We start from the raw sequence: 17,244 nt of genomic DNA on the forward strand, positions 1-17,244 counted from the left end.
AGCATGGAATGATCCCACCACAGATTTTCAGGGGATCCCCCCTCCCCCCCTTTTATCCTTAGTCGTCCACTGCCCTCCAGATGCCCCTAAACGAAAGAAACAGTGCTCTTTTCAGTTGCCTGGTTGGGATCTTACCCCATCCAGACCTCTTGTGCCTTTCTAATTTGAGGAGGAGGCAGCCGGGTCCCACCTGGGTCCTCGAGATGTCTTGAACTGGCCAGAGGCCCTGCTCTGCACGCAAGACAAGCGCTTCTCCTGTCCTGGGGCAGGTGAGGACTCCTGTCCTGCCTGGGTGGAAAGTAAGCTTGCTTTCCGAAGTCTGCCTTTCGAAATTCCGTCTGAATGGGCCACGTCTGAGTTTTGGGGGTTCTTGCTCTGCCAACCTCCTGGGGAAACGCCTTGTGCAGTGGGGATGCCTTCCTTGGAAACGGGAGCAGAGGTCTTTTGGGTCCGCTCTCTACCGAGAACCACGGCCAGGGAGACAAATGCCACCCAGCCCTGCTGACGATATTCCTAAAACCTTGTGGGACACTTTATAATGCGGAAGACAGCGAATGGCACTTGTGGACATGGGATGAATAAACTTGTGCTTGTGCTCAGAACCTGGGTGCCTGCATTGCAGTGAAATGACAAAACTGTGTTAATGACTGAGTTAGTGAGCCATGTTTTTGGAAAGAATGCAGTCCCATAGATGAAAAGGAAACCCCCCCCATCCCCTCTCCCAAGGACCTTGAATGCCATGGGGGCGGGGAGGGGGCGTAGCTTGCCTCTGCTTCTCTCTCCCCACTCAGTGTTTCTGATGGCTTGAAAGGGCACCTCTCCTAGGGCAGTGGTGGCAAACCTATGGCACTCCAGATGTTGATGGACTACAATTCCCATCAGGCAGTGGTGTTAAACCTATGACACTCCATATATAGAACAGTGGTGGCAAACCTATGGCATTCCAGATGTTGATGGACTAAAATTCCCATCAGCCCCTGCCAGCATGGTCAATTGGCCATGCTGGCAGGGGCTGATGGGAATTGTAGTCCATCAACATCTGGAGTGCCATAGGTTCGCCACCACTGATATAGGGGCAAGCGCTGGACTTCGGGCTTGCCAAAGGCACACAGCTAGTTCAGCATGTTAATGGAATCGTAGAGTTGGAAGAGACCCCCAAAGGCCATCCAGTCCAACCCCCTGAAATGCAGGAACACGCCATCAAAGCACTCCTGACAGAGGGCCATCCAGCCTCTGTTTAAAAACCTCCCAAGAAGGAGACTCCACCACACTCTGAGGCAGTGCATCCCACTGTCGAACAGCCCTGACAGTCAGGAGGGTTTTCCTAATATTTAACTGGAATGAGTCTCTTTTCCTTCCCCTTGAACCCAGGACTCCTGGTCCCAGCCTGTGGAGCAGCAGCAGAAAACCAGCTCGCTCCCTCGCCCACGTGACAGCCCTTCCAATATTCCAACCAGGCGACCCTGCCAGCCCTGCTGCCCCTTCCTGTCCCCAGACTCAACGCCCGCAGCCCCCTAAGGCGCTCCTTGTAGGGCTGGACGAGAGGATCCCTCCGCCTGGAGCCTGCCGGAGCTCGGCTGGCCGAGGCAGAGGCGGGAGGGGATCAGCTCCGCAGGCTCCGCCCCGCCCCTCCCGCCCCGTCGAGGGGGGTTGTTGCCGGCCGGCCGGGAGGGAGGCCGCACAGGCAGCAGGCAGGCGGAGGAGCTGCCGGCGCCCCGTCTGCTGCAGCCCCCGACGCGGCCCCGTCTGCTGCAGCCCTGGCGAGGCGGCCCATGATGAGCCCGGGGCGGCGGCGGGCGGAGGCGCCCCCGGCCCCGCTGCTGCTGCTGCTCCTTTTGGCGGCCACCGGTGAGTGGGGGTGTGTGTGTGTGAGAGAGAGAGAGAGGCCCCTCCAATCGCCCCCTCCGCTGCGGGCGTCGACAGGTGGACTGCCCCCCGACGGGGAGGTTCGACTAGCGCCTCGGGGCAAGGGCAGCTGCTGGGCTCCCGCAAAGGGATGGGCGGACGGCGGGTCCGCAGGCCTGTGCCCCGCTGCCGTGGGTTCCTCTCGCCCCTCCTGCGGTGCCGGCCGCTCCAGGGCCCCCGGCTGGCACGGCCACACGGCTCCGGAGCTCTGGGAAGGCGGTCCGGGGTTTGAATCCCGACGAGCCCCTCCAGTCAAGGCTAAAGACTGGCCGGCCGTCCAGACAGGGGTCGGGTCCGGAGCTGTCCGTCGCGGCGACCTCACGCGTGTTCCTCAGAGCCTCGAGTGGGATCTGTAGGGCGGCTCTTTAAATGGAGTTTTTTTAATGACTATCGATTGGTCGGAGCTTTAAAGATCTCGCGGGCTGCGCAAGACTTCTGGATCGCATAATTTATTCCTTTGGGGGCGGGGGTTTCCTAACCCCACGGGTTCCTAGGTTGCCCCCCCCCCTTTCTAGTAGGTTTTGATTGCCTCCATTCAAGAGCCTGGTTGATTTGGGAGGGGGGGGGGGCAGGTTCCACCCAGATGCGACTCATGGGCTTCCCAGGGAGTAATAGATGTCCTGGGTTCTGCTGGAGGCTGCTCAAATGATTGGCTACGTGGAGATCCAAGATCAGATCTCCACCACATATGTCAGTGGTGGCACTCAGAGCCCTCTCTGTGGGCACAAACAAACAGAGTGCCTCCCCACACATCTAGGCTTGCCTGGGCTGCTGGGCTCAATTATTAGCATTAAACCTAAGACCTAGTTTTGGGGAAGCAGTGTAGGTAACCCTGCTAAGCGCTGTTAAACCCCACTGATTTTCATGCGAAGAACTAAAGTACGGTCTTTTGCCTGGGAGTCAGCTCGGTTGCTGGCAATGGGGCTTGCTTCTGAGTAAATCCTCCTAGGGTTGTGATTCACCCATTGGAAGAGTTGCACGGTTGCTTCAAAGCAAAGCCAACCACTACCACCAAGCTTACTCCCGAGTAACGCACGCCTTGGAGCCAACCTTTTTTTCTAAACTAAAACCTCCGTATTCAGGTTAAATTGCCGTGTTGGCACTTTGCAATAAATAAGTGGGTTTTGGCTTGCAGTTTGGGCGCTCGGTCTCAAAAAGGTTTGCCATCACTGCCCTAGGAAATGGGCGTTGAGGCCCCGTGGCTAAAAATGTGACTCCTGGCACCATCCTTAGACAAAGGCAGTAACATATGCTTCAGAGCCAACCACTTTTTCTAAACTAAAACCTCAGTATTCCGGTTAAATTGCCACGTTGGCACTTTGTGATTAATAAGTGGGTCTTGGGTTGCCATTTGGGCACTCGGTCTCAAAAAGGTTTGCCATCACTGACATATGTTATAATTGTAAAAAAAACCAGTCCTGAATGAGAGGTTAGGTGCTTTTTTTTTTAGGGAGGGTGTGTTTCAAACCTCACCTTCCCCCCCTCCTGGGGCAAACAGCAACGCATGCGTGTGTTGCGGGAAGGGTGCCAGTTTTTATCAGGAAAATGGGGAAGTGCCGTGTGGGTTTCCATCTGCGCAGGAGTTAAGGGCAGATTGGGGGCATGGGGAAAATGGGGCAAGGATAACAAACATGCCCCCTCCCCCAGCCCGATGGCCAGATGAGAGGCAGGTCAGCCCCCCTCCTTTAGCTGGCACTCTTTAGCTGACCCATTCGTTGACCTTCAAGCTCCATCCCTCAAACCACAGCTTGGTGGGAGCAGAGGAGCAGTTGCCTTCCGATAGCCTGGGTTTCTTGCTGTTGCAGCGCTCAGTTGGGTGCCAGACACACCAAGTCCATCAATACCCCACCTGGGTTGCTGGGAAACGTACATTAGCAGCAGACAGTTTACCCCTCTGGGCGTGTGGTGCCGTTCATGGAAGCAGTTTGCGCGGGGCAGTCCTTTCCTCTCTCTGATCCTTTCTACTTGTGGTGTGCACATCTGGGTCGGGACTGGTCGTGGAATGTGGCAGCATCGCTAACTGGAGGCTAGATGAGTCGGCTGCCTCGGGCACAGTGTTTTGGGGAGGCCGTGAAACCTTTTGGCAGCGAGGAAACAGGCACGGCTGTGCTTGAATCCCACCCTGGACTCACAATAACAGTTTTAGACAGCTGCCAGACTCAGCATGGGGAGAAGGTGCCGCCGCCTGCAGCCTTTTGCCTGAGGGAGGGCTGGGAGGGACAGAGGCTGAAATTGCTGGCCTTCAAGTGCCCCCCCCCGCTTCGCCATCCAGATGGATTTGGGAGCAGGGTGTATGTGTGTTTGTGTGTGTGTGCCAGGGTTCGACCAGTCCTGTCCAAAATGACTCTTTGCCAAGTGAAGGTTTGCAAATTGCCTCTTACCGGCAGAGAGTAAGAATCACCTGCAGGAAACCTGGCAGGAAGAAGAACTCTGGAACAATTGAAGGTCTCATCCTCCTCCCCCCCCCCCATACTGTTTAGGCATAAGTTATTTGGAGGGGGGGGCGAGCAGAAATAGCCTGAATCTTCAGAGACTACCAGACCTTGGCCTGGAAAACTCACAATAGCCAGTTGATTCCAGCCAAGATGCACATTTACACACTTGCTTGGCTCTGTGCAACTTAGAAAACCAACGACTGAAGAAACGATTGCAGAAACACAGAGTCCATCTAGTCCAGCACTCTGCTACTTGCAGTGGCCCACCAGGTGCCTTTGGGAGCTCACATGCAGGATGTGAAAGCAATGGCCTTCTGCTGCTGCTGCTCCCGAGCACCTGGTCTGCTAAGATATTTGCAGTCTCAGATCAAGGAGGATCCAGATTGGTAGCCACAGATCGACTTCTCCTCCATAAATCTGTCCAAGCCCCATTGAAAGCTATCCAGGTTAGTGGCCATCATCACCTCCTGTGACAGCATATTCCAACACAGAAGGAGGGAAGAAAGAGGGCCCCTGGCCAGGAACAGTCAGGATCTGCTCAAATATCAGGGGACTGCAGGTTCTAGTTCTGTGGGGGGGAGAGCAGGAGCCAAAAAGTAGAAGAGATATTGGGGTGAAAGAGGAAGGCATGAAGGCAGCTGATGGGGCAAAAGAGAAGAGGAGAGTTGTTTCCCCACCAACTGGTTATGCCCCCTTGGTCGGGGTCAGACGTTTTGGGAGATGAGTCCTGAGGAGGAACCTGAGAGAGTCCGTGTGCTCGTGTGTCCCGTAACATGAAACAGATGAGAGGAAACCTGGAAGGCCTCCGAGATAACGTGATCTCGGTGGCAGCTTTCGCACTGTGTACCAGAACGCCGCTAGCAAGAGCCTGCCTAGGAGAGACTCATGTTTGCTTGTGTGTGGAGGACTCTTCACGATGCCTGCAAGGGTGGGAACTCCTGCTGCCCCCAATATGTGGGCAGGCAGTTCATGCCCATCTTGTCTGGCACCAGCTGGGGACAGACCATATTCAGGGGCTTTGCAACGGCCCATCCTCCATCCCCAGAGAGACCAGGGCTTTATGATTTGGCATTGGCCAGGTCCATTCCCTGCTGTCCTTACGACAATCCTGCAAAGCAGGCCAGTGGACAGATTGGGAGGAGGGTGGGCGAGTGTTGGTTTGCCCAGGTTTGTGACAGAGGGGAGATCTGCCGGGGCGGGAGAGGGGCTTGCAGTGCCCCTACTTCGCCAGGACAGGATTTTATGCCACGGTCTTGAGGGCACCTTGGCTCAAAAGAGATTGGTCTTCATCTGAGCCATCTCAGATGAAATGCCCCCACCCCCATCCCATCACCAAGTGAGCCGTTGGCAGGGTGGAGGAGATGGCTTATTTGACACAGGCTTCGCTTAGGGGCCTGTTTTGTGGCACAGAATCCCCAACTAGAAGGCCACGCCTGATCCGTAGAGCAAAGACCTTCAGGGTGGACGGTTTGTGCCTGCAAGGCCTGGCTGCTGCCAGTCCGGGCAGGCTGGAATCCGCCAGGCAAAATTGCCAACGGGCGTTGGTTTCCCAGACTTGCCCTTTAAACTGTGGCAAGCCCAGGAGGGTAAATAAAGAGGGTTTTTATTTGCCCAGTTGGCTACAGCAAACAGAGGTCATCAGGGAGAAAAGAACCAAGGCAGTTACGCGAGAGGAGGAAACGGAGGCAAAGGCACCTGCAGTGGAAACCCGGCCTGCAGGTGCTGATTCATGCCGACTCCTTGATAACGAGCTCTGAAAAGCGACTGCAGGCAGCAGACTGAAGCAGACCTTTGGGGCTGCCCAGTTGGGAGAGGGCTGGCCAATCCTCTCTCTTGGGGAGCAGCAGTGGCGTAGGAGGTTAAGAGCTCGTGTATCTAATCTGGAGGAACCGGGTTTGATTCCCAGCTCTGCCACCTGAGCTGTGGAGGCTTCTCTGGGGAATTCAGATTAGCCTGTGCACTCCCACACACGCCAGCAGGGTGACCTTGGGCTAGTCACAGCTTCTCGGAGCTCTCTCAGCCCCACCCACCTCACAGGGTGTTTGTTGTGAGGGGAGAAGGGCAAGGAGATTGTCAGCCCCTTTGAGTCTCCTGCAGGAGAGAAAGGGGGATATAAATCCAAGCTCCTCCTCCTCCTCCTCCTCCTCTTCTTCCTCTTCTTCTTCTTCTTCTCCTCCTCCTCCATGCCAAGTGATGAAACCTGCTTTCTCTGGGGGATGGCCTCTGTCAGAAACCCATGTCCAAGCCTCCGTCTGGTTAGAGAGAGACTTCTACGGCTGTTGGCCATTAAGCAGAAGGGAGAGAAAATTCATGCAGATGTCAGGCTTCCTCACCAGCTCTTATTTACATGGCATTTGCATAATGGCAGCCCTGCTACAGTTGCCAACTCTCAATGGGGAAATTCCTGAGGTTTGGGGGTGGAGTCTGTGGAGGGGCTTCAGTGGTGTGAAATGAATTGGGGTGCCACAGGGTTCTTGGAGTGCCACAGGGCTCTGTCCTGGGTCCAGAGCTATTCAATATTTTTATCGACTTGGATGATGGAATAGAAGTCATGCTAATCAAATTTGTGGACGACACCAAATTAGGAGGCGTAGCTAATACCCCAGAGGACAGAATCAGAATTCAAGATGACCTGGACAGATTAGAGAGCTGGGCCAAAACAAATGAATTTCAACAGAGATAAATGTAAGATACTACACTTAGGCAGAAAAAATGAAATGCACATATATAGGATGGGTGACACCTGGCTTGACAACACTATATGTGGAAGGGATCTGGGAGTCTTAGTACTGAACATGAGTCAGCAGTGTGATGTGGCGGCCAAGAAAGCCAATGCGATTCTGGGCTGTATCAATAGAAGTATAGTGTCTAGATTGAGGGAAGTAATTGTACCTCTCTATTCTGCATTGGTCGGACCTCACCTGGAATATTGTGTACAGTTTTGGGCACCGCAATTCAAGAAAGATATTGACAAGCTGGAACGGGTCCAGAGGAGGTCAACCAAAATGGTCAAAGATCTGGAATCCATGCCCTATGAAGAGAGGCTTAGGGAGCTGGGGATGTGTAGTCTGGAGAAGCAAAGGTTAAGGGGGGACCTGATAGCCATGTTGAAATATTTGAAGGGATGCCATGTCGATGAGGGAGCAAGTTTGTTTTCTGCTGCTCCAGAGACTGGGACCAGGAGGAATGGATTCAAGGTGCAGGAAAAAGGATTCCACCTAAACATTAGGAAGAATTCCTGTTCGACAGTGGAATTCACTGCCTTGGAGAGTGATGGAGTTTTTAAAGAGAGGCTGGATGGATTGCCACCCGTCAGGAGTGCTTTGATTACGCGTTCCAGCATTGCAAGGGATTGGACTGGATGTCCCGTGAGGTCTCCTCCAACTCTATGGGTCTATGAATATGCCATCTGCCCTCCAGAGCATCTCCCAGAAAGTGACCTTCATGGTCTGGAGGTCAGTTGGGATTCAGGGAGAGCTTCACACCCCACCTGGAGGTTGGCAACCAGACCTGACGCCACCCAAGCCAGGCTGACGGCTCTTTTCTGATAGGTCCACAGCGTCACGTTGGGCTGGGTCAGGGGTGTCCAACTCTGGTGCTTCAGATATTCCTGGACTATTATTCCCATCAACCCCAATTGGTCATGCCAGCAGAGGCTGATGGGAATTGTAGTCCATGAACATCTGAAGCACCAGAGTTGGACACCCCCGGGGTTTGTGAACTGCGAACTTCTGTAGGCAAAGGGACCTTTTCAATAAGTCAGGTTTAAAAAGAACTGTTGTCTAAAGAAAGCAAAATCAGAAGGCACCTCCCTGCCTAAAGGCCTCTCAAATGTGTGGGCAAGGAGGGTTTCTTTCCCAGGAGGCCCAGGTTCGGGTCATGCCCTGGTGGCAGCAGCCCACTCAACCTGGGCCAGTTGTTGGGAAGGCCCAAGGAAGGGGTGAGCTGCTTGCAGGAAGGGAGAGAGAAAAATGTGATGGACACAGTACCCAGATTTTCTCTAAGCGGGTCACAAGTAGTGACGTGGGTCAGAACTGTGCACCCTTAGACAGGCTCTTGTGTTCAAATCCTGAAGCCTTTACAGCTGCATTAACATGATGAATGGAGCAAGCATGGGAACAAGACAGACAGAAGCGGGAATGGCCAACCAGTGGCCATTTCCACTGCCTGTTTGCGTGGAAAGCACTGACCTGGAGGGACTCAAGGTCCAGTTTGGGTGTTAAGGCAACTCCGTGGGTGAAACAGAGTTCTCATTTCCTCCTGTTGCAGACCCACAGACTGAAGGCGGCGTTGGAGGATCTCAGTATACTGTCAGAGGCAAAATAGGGAGCGTTGCACCTGCTGTTACCAGAGAAAAAGATCAGCAGGGAGTGCATTAATATGGTGGATTCGCGCTTTATAAATGAGCACACGAGCGAGTGCTTGCCTACAAGGAATTAATTTTGCAAGAGTGCTTGCGGGCAGTTCAGGATTGGCATGATCGCTCCCAGACAAACACTGCTTTCCGTGTCAGTCTGCAGTAGAAGAGCAAGATTCACATCCAGAAGCACCTGGCAGACTAACAGGATTTTCAGGGTATGACCTTTTGAGAGCCAAAACTCCCTTCATCAGACACAGGAAGGAACAGAGAGCTCTGAGTCCTTTTATCCTAGTCAGAAGGCGGGAGGGCTGTTGTCAGCGGCCTGGGGGGGGGGGGGGCAAGAGGGGTCTTGTGACCCAGGCACCACACGACTCGGTCACGTGAGGGACACATTTGGCCCACCCAACTTTCTTGCTGGGTTGCTGCTGGCCTGCCTGTGCATTGTCAGTTGCCAGCTGGTGCCGCCCCCCGTCCCATTTCCTCTTCCTCCCCTACCCCGCAGACCAGGAAGAGGAAGTGGGTTGGATGCCAGTAGTGAGAGGGCACAGACAGACGCTGCTCTCCTGCCACTTTGCCCCCCCCCCACACACACACTGCATTGCCTCCCCCCGCCACTTCTCCTGCTGCAATTGGGAGAAGGCGCACACTTTCAGGTGCGCCTCGGGTGCTATTTCCCACCGGTACACCACTGGGTGTAGTAAAGAGTGCTTGTAAAGGATGCAGAGGTACAATGTGCATTGTGATCCACTTGATTAGAGCAGAGGGAAGATGATTGGGGCAGAAAATTAGCATCTACCGAGCAAAGATTACAGTACAATTTGTATGTTTGTATCCTTTACAAGCACTCTTTACAACACCCCTTCCACTTTCTGACAGCAACATCTCAGAGTTCTTCATTCCTACTTGTATCTGGCAAAGAGAGCTTTGACTCTAGAAAGCTGATACCCTGAAAATTTGTTTCTGGACTCAAATCTAACTGTCCAGATCAGGGGTAGGGAACCTGCGGCTCTCCAGATGTTCAGGAACTACAATTCCCATCAGCCTCTGTCAGCATGGCCAATTGGCCATGCTGGTAGGGGCTGATGGGAATTGTAGTTCCTGAACATCTGGAGAGCCGCAGGTTCCCTACCCCTGGTCCAGATTGTCAGGGATTGCACATAGTTGATTGAGATGCATTCCTAACTCAGTGTAGTTGTTACAAGATATATGTAACCAGCCTGCTATACGTTATCACTGCTATATTGGAACATTCTTTCCTTGATCCTTGCTTTACGGCTTCACATGCCAGGTAGATAACTAGGCTCACACCTGACACTTTTAGTCTCATGGGAAATGGGATGTTTCCATTGTCCTGTGGGGGCAGGAGACCAGGTGGCTCTATCGCTATCTATTGCCAACCTTGGGGTGCCTCGGCTCCGAAATAACTCTTTCTCACATTCTTTGGAAAAACAGGAAGGGGATCTACTTCTGAATAAAGGGGATAACAAAAGCCAGGTGCTTCTATGCCTGCTAATAAATGCTGCTGAACAACAATACAGAGTCTGTTTATTGCTTCAAGGTCTGAGACCTGACACAGACAAGCACCGCTTGCTGAGCTTTGGGTCTCTCATCAGAGATCTGGATATTGCCTTGATCTCCAGGTAACTCTGCAAATACTGACCAAGGTGGGTTTTTTTCTCTCCATCCCGTTTCCCCAGCAGCAGAAGAGCTCTCTCTGTTACGGGGAGCCTTGAAGGACTTCTCTGAGTTGGCAGGGGGGCCATTAGATTGCTTACCGGTAGCGCACTCCCCCCCCTTGCCTACTCTTAAGCGTATGGCTGTTCTCTGCTTGGTTTTGGGAGGGCCCACTGGCCAATACTGGCCGATGAAATGAGACCTGGACTAGTAAGAAAAGTCAGAAGATCGTCGATGGTCGAACAAAAAATGCCTCCCTGTTGTTCATCCCGGAGCCAGCATGGTGAATTGTGAGTCCTTAGAGCTACATTGGACCACCAATGCTCTTTTCCACCAAAAGATGACAGTAGAATTGCACATTAATTGGCCATTCCTTGGACCTTCTTTGTTTCTAGATTACCTGCTTGGGTCCTCGTGTCAACCTAGTCCTGTTCCCAAGGCACGAGGACCCAAGCAGAACGTGTAATAAACAAAGAAGGTCCAGGAAATTAACATACAATTATTAACATAGCGGATTAACGTACAATTCTTCTGTTGTGTTGTGGGGTTTCTGGACTGTATAGCAGGCGACACGTCAGCCACAGATGCAGACGAAACATCAGGAGAAAATGCTACTGGAACACAGCCAGACAGCCCGGAAAACCCAACACACCCCAGTGATCCTAGCCGTGAAAGCCTTCGACAGTACATTAATTTTACTGTCATCTTTCAGTGGAAAACAGTATAGGATCTTGGAGAACCAGGTTACAATCCCTGTTCCGCCACAGAAGCTTGCTGGGTGACTTGGCATCATAAGCCTTTGAGAAGAAGAGCAAGATGTGAGCCACTTTGAGTCCCCGGTGAGGAGAAAGGCAGGGTATGAATGAAGCAAACAAATACATGTATAAACAGGTACACTCACGCATAGCATAAAACGTCCTGGAGCCACCCAAGGGACAAGTTGACTTCTTCCTTATTTGCAGCTGGCTACCTGGCTGGAGATTGAGGGCTGGAGGACTCAGGTGATGTTCATCAGCCTGGGCCCACAGGACCAGCCCTGAAAGGACCCAGTCACCTTTCTGAACCACAGGGCCTATCTTAACGCTAAGATATTTAGGGAACTGGGAGTGTTATTGAAGTAACGGACATGGTACAATGCAAGGATGCAAATAAACCCATGCCCAGGCAAGAGGCAGACGCAAAGAACTATAGGAGAAGGAAATGGAAGACTATTTAGAAAAGGTAATCTTCACTTTCTTCACCTTTAAACAGTTGTGTACAATGCCTACCTGCCCTGTTTCCCCGAATATAAGACATCCCCTAAAAATAAGACATAGTAGAGGTTTTGCTGGAAGTCGCGAGAAATGTAAAGGCATCCCAGAAAGTAAAGACATAGCAAAGTTTTCTGTTTGGAAGCATGCCCGACGAACAGAACAAGAGAAAAAATAAGACATCCCTGGAAAATAAGACATAGCGCATCTTTGGGAGCAAAAATTAATATAAGACACTGTCTTATAATCGGGGAAACACGGTAGTTCAGTCCTCAGGGCACTAGGACCCAAGCGGAGCATTCTAGAATAAAGAAGGTCCAGAAAATGGTGGATTAATATGTAATCCAAGTATCTTTTTAGGATCAGGTTTTTTAATACGACAAAAATGTTGTGCTGAATCCTGCTTAAAGTTTCTTAGAATAAAGTCTGCCTTAGATTTACAAAGCATAGGAACTCTGAGCAGTTAAGGTACATCTGTGGATTGTGGGAATTTCAGCTTTAAAAGGCAGGCCACAAAAGCTTGTCTGCCACATGGACAAACACTGGGAAGACGCACAGCTCCGATCGTATTCCGGGGGAACAGAAGAATACACATCCAAGCAGCCCTACAAAAAAGACCACACCCTTAAACTGCTTTTCTGTATATTCGAAAAACGCAGGCTTCCATGTAATTTAATGACCATCTGGGCTTCTGCTATTTTAAGCCAGCCCAGCCCGAGATGTTTCCGATCCTTCTTGTGGAATGAGATTGCTACCCTGAACTGCTAAACTGAGCACGGCGAGGCCTCTGACATACAAACTCTGACCACCAGATTTGCAAACCTAATCATTGAGCAGGCTGGAGAATGTTGTGTCCAAAACCCAGATTGAGATCTGGGGCAGGAGGGCAACTTCCTGTTTTTAAGGTGTGGCGAAGGCAAGCTGGGAATGTGGGCCTCCTCCTGTGGGCCTCCTCCTGTTAAGCCGTTTGTAGCCGGCTGTTTCGGGTGAGAGTCATGAAGAAATCGGCCTCTGTGCATACATGGAAGCTCTGGACATGTTTTCCCTGGACATGTTTTCGCTGCCTGCTAGCTGTCCGCATTTAATGCGTGCACAACTTGGGATGTTCACTCTCCTTCCATTTCACACTGGGATAAAAATGTCTTGAGATTGTTGTGGGTTTTCTGGGTTGTATGGCTGTGTTCCAGTAGCATGTTCTCCTGACGTTTCGCCTTCATCTGTGGCTGGCATCGTCAGGGTATCTGAAGATCCTCTACTCTGAAGATGCCAGCCACAGATGCAGGCGAAACATCAGGAGAAAATGCTTCTGGAACACAGCCATGCAACCTGGAAAACCCACAACACCCCAGTGATTCTGACCGTGAAAGCCTTCGACAATGCAAAAATGTCTCATTTTTAAACTTAAATGTCTGAGACTTTTAACCTGTAAAAGCAAAAACGGGGTGGGAGGGGAACCACTAAGACTCCCCCACCTGCTCTGCTCCCGTCAGCCTTGTATTTTCTGAGCTTCAAAGCCAAGATCTGGCGCTCAAGAGGTTTCAAAGTGTTTCACATGTTCCTCACATCATCCTCATGAAAGCAGGGAATTCCGATTCCGCCAGGCTGGATTGGCTGAGCAAGTTCCCAGCCGAGGACAAGTTCCGATCATGGGTTTCGTTCCCGGCTTGCCAAGCTCCTTAAATCGAGTGGATCAGTTTTCCAACCAAGAATCAAACCCGCCAGGAATGGGAACCTGGTGGGAAGGGTTCCTCGCCAAACACTTTCACAGCTGGAAGGAGCTGCACTGCGGCTGCTAACTTCTCCAGTGTTCCTTTCACTGGAACTGCGTAGAGTGGTGCTTGGGGCAAAGGTGCCCCACCTTAACCTGCAGCAATGAAAATATCGATGTGTTAAGTGACACTCTTAAGCGAGCTGTGTAATAAAGCCATTTCCTCCCTGCATGAAACTCCAGGGCAGGTCACTGACCCCAATACAGCAGACAGTTACATAGAGCCACGTGCCTGCCCCTAGTGATCAAGTGGAGCACTGAGTTCAAAAGCTGGGCCACCTCTGCACTCTCGTGGAGGAAGGGCTGCAGGTGGCGCACTGAAAGCATTTAGCAATTGCGGTACAGATGAAAGAACACCAGAGATCTTAGTAGTAGGGTTTGATTGACAGGTGTTTGCCAAAGGTCGTGAAGCGAGCCAAGCCGCTAAAATTGTCTGATGCTGAAAAGGAAGTTTGGCTCACCTCTGGCCTAGACTGCAAGCGGCACCTGGAGGCCTTGGGGCACAGCCCCCATTTTGGAAACGGCCCCATTCCATTTGCCCCAACAGTCCAGATCTTCGACAGTTGCCAACTTCTGGGCTAGCCTGAACATTTGGGGACATTTCTCGTTTTTGCTGTTTGGCAGGTGCTGCTTTAAGCACGACTGCTGCTACGGACAAGCAGAAAAAGCCGGCTGCACGCCCAAAATGGAAAAGTACCTGTGGGAGTGTGAGGACAACACAGCCAAGTGCGGTGAGTAAACGCTCTGCTTGCAGGGTCGGGCGCCGCAGGCTTCTGCCCACTTTGACGCCAGCGTACCCAGCTCAGAGGAGCGTCTCGCAGAAGGTTATTCTCCAAACTGGGTCAAGAGATAATGTGGCCGGGAGTCAAGAATTCCAGAGAGGACCAGATTAGGCAGCGGGAGAGGCAGGAAAGGCAAGAACGTTGTACCGCACACACCTTGAGGGGGGCTCTAATCATGCCGTCAGGGCCAATGTATGGTGGCTCTGTGGGGCAGGGATCTCCAACCTCTTTCAGCCAGGGAGTACCTTTGGAATTCAGACGCAGGGTGCTGGGCATCATGACCACAAATTGGCTGCCAGAGGAGGCACAGTCAGCCACAAAAAAGTCAGGGTTAGGTTATGCGTGACTCTAATAGCAACCCTTCAACATTTCATGTAGAACAGGGGTGTCCAACTCGGGCACTTCAGATGTTCATAAACCACAATTCCCATCAGCCCCTGCTGGCATGGCCAACTGGCCATGCCAGCAGGGGCTGATGGGAATTGTAGTCCATGAACATCTGAAGTCCCCGAGTTGGATACCCCTGATGTAGAAGATCTATTTAACAGGATGCCTTTTACTTGATTCTTCTTCAGTATGCACAGCTGACCTTCAGTCACCCCGGTGAAGGTATCTGTGCCATGGCTGGGGGCTGCTGCCAAACCAACCTTTTAAAAAATCTGCAGTCAATCAGACCTCCGGTGGCCAATCAGAAGCTTCATTTATGTGTTTGTTTTATTGGATTTGTATCCTGCCCTTTCCTACAGGGCTCAGGGCAGGTCACAACAGAAAAACTTACAGTCAATTACATTTAAAAATAGGACATCACTTTGCTGGACAAAAGGCCCACGTGCAGAGGCGTAGCTATGGAAAATGGAGCCCGGTGCAAAACCTCAGTTTTGCTGCCCACCCGTTTTTTGTATTTTTTTAGGGTTTTTTCAGTTTTAGGCTTGCAGGTGGCGTTGTTTTAGGCTAGCAGCATCAAACTTTCAGGATATCTTTAGGAGACTCTCCTGATGATACCAGCCATGTTTGGTGAAGTTTGGTTCATGGGGTCCAAAGTTATGGACTCTCAAAGGTGTAGCCCCCATCTCCTATTAGCTCCCATTGGAAACAATGGGGGATGGGGCACCCCTTTGAGAGTCCATAACTTTGGACCCCTTGAACCAAACTTCACCTAACTTGGGTGGTATCATCAGGAGAATCCCCCGAAAACTCCCTGAAATTTTGGTGCTGCTAGCCTAAAAGCCGCGTTCCCTGCAGGCCAAAAACTGGAAAACACTAAAAAATACAAAAAACAAACCTGAAATTTTTGCCGCCCCCAGGCGTGCGCCCGATGCAACGCGCACCCCTTGGCCCCCTTGTAGCTACACTCTGCCCATGTGGCTTTGCCCACTTTAGAAAAATACTTGCTGTGGGGTTTTCAAGGCAGCAGAGGGACATATGTGGTTTGCCATTTTCTGCGTGGCAACCTGGGACTTGCTTGGTGGTTTTCCTTGGCGTGCACTAACCACAGCTGACCCTTCTTAACTGAGAAGGTCTGGCTAGCCTGGGCCATCCAGAGCAAGAGTACACTAAAAAACTTAAACGCCACAATGCAATTGTTAGTTTTAAAGGTGCCACAAACCCCTCTGGTCCTTGGAAGATGCCAGATATCCTGCTGAATGCAGATCCCCAAATGCGCAACTGCCACTTGGCGACAACCTAAAAGAGTAACCTGAATTCAGCAGCTTCTTGCTCCCTCTTATCTTTCACAGATGACATCGAGGACAAGTGTCAAAAGATGGCTTGCAAGTGTGACCGCGAGGCTGCCAAGTGTCTGGCGAAAGCCCCCTACAATGCTACGCACATCTGGTGGCCGGTGGCCCGGTGTGGAACGTCCAGCCCGTCCTGTGAAGAGGATTAAGGCAGATCCCCACTCGGGCATGCCGTGGGACTAGATAAAGGCTGGCTTCTTTATTTAAAAAAGAACCGTCCTGGCTGTAAGTTTCTCCTCTAGCGGGAGGGTCGTTTTCTCAACACTGGCAAATCCAGTCATTCTGATATTAACAAGGAACATCGGCATAACAGCGGAAGAGCCTTGCTGGGTCAGAACTGCGGTCCATTCTCGTCCGGCATCCTTTTTCAACAACCTGCCCCAGAGAGCCAACAACAGAACTGTCCTCTGATGCTGATTCTTAGTGCTGGAATCCAGAGGTTGACTGTCCCTGAGCGTGGAGGTTCTCTTTATCCACCCGGGCTAGCTGTCATTGATGGATCCAGTTTGCCAATAATCTGTGCAACCCTCTTTTAAAGACTTCTGTGCTCAGAGCCATCCCTTCAGAGAATTCCACAGTGCAATTGCTTGTTGAGTAATATTTTGATTAATAAACTTTTTTTTGTTTGGCACCTATAGCCCACCGATTTCACTGGGTGAAGAGAGAAAAACATCTCTCTGGCTTCTCCACTGTAGGCATAATTTTAAAAATCTCTCGCGTGCCCCCACACCTCATCTTTCCTCTACACCATAGGTGTCAAACTCGTGGCCCTCCAGATGTTATGGACTACAGTTCCCATCATCCCCTGCTAGCATCATGCTGGCAGGGGATGATGGGAACTGCAGTCCATAACATTTGGAGGGCCGCGAGTTTGACACCTGTGCTCTACACTGACAAAGCATCAGACTTTTCAGGTATAGCTTGCAGCAACGGTTTAACCAACCTGACTGCCCTTTCTGTCCTTTTCCAAGCTCTTCAGAAACTGTGAGGTTCAACAGCCAGAAGTGTCTATGATATTCCCAGTGGGGGCACTCCATGGATCTTTGCAGGGGCATTACAACACTGGTTATTTTTACATCCATTCCCAATAATCAAATGTATGGTATTTGCTCACGGAGTTGATCTCAACCTATCCACTCCCATCCCACAACCTTTTTCTCTTTTGGAATCTACCTGTTCTGAGACATGCCTAAAGTTAGGCTCAACTAATCATAGAGCTGGAAGAGACCCTGAGGACCATTAAGTCCAACCCCCTGCAATGCAGGAACACATCATCAAAGCACTCCCAATATATGTTCATCCAGCCTCTGTTTAAAAAAACCTCCAAAGAAGGA

General features: G+C 51.4%; 1 protein-coding gene across 1 annotated transcript; it reads left to right on the forward strand.

Moving 5' to 3' along the window:
• Window positions 1-11,574: 11,574 nt before the first annotated feature.
• LOC125431370 (phospholipase A2-like) lies at window positions 11,575-16,541 on the forward strand. Its single transcript, XM_048494131.1, has 3 exons — window positions 11,575-11,595; window positions 13,865-14,123; window positions 15,911-16,541. The coding sequence occupies exons 1-3, from the start codon at window positions 11,575-11,577 to the stop codon at window positions 16,057-16,059; spliced, it is 429 nt and encodes a 142-aa protein (XP_048350088.1). The 3' UTR covers window positions 16,060-16,541.
• Window positions 16,542-17,244: the final 703 nt, after the last annotated feature.

Source organism: Sphaerodactylus townsendi, linkage group LG04 (genome assembly GCF_021028975.2).
Source record: "Sphaerodactylus townsendi isolate TG3544 linkage group LG04, MPM_Stown_v2.3, whole genome shotgun sequence".
NCBI classification, from domain to species: Eukaryota; Metazoa; Chordata; class Lepidosauria; order Squamata; family Sphaerodactylidae; genus Sphaerodactylus; species Sphaerodactylus townsendi.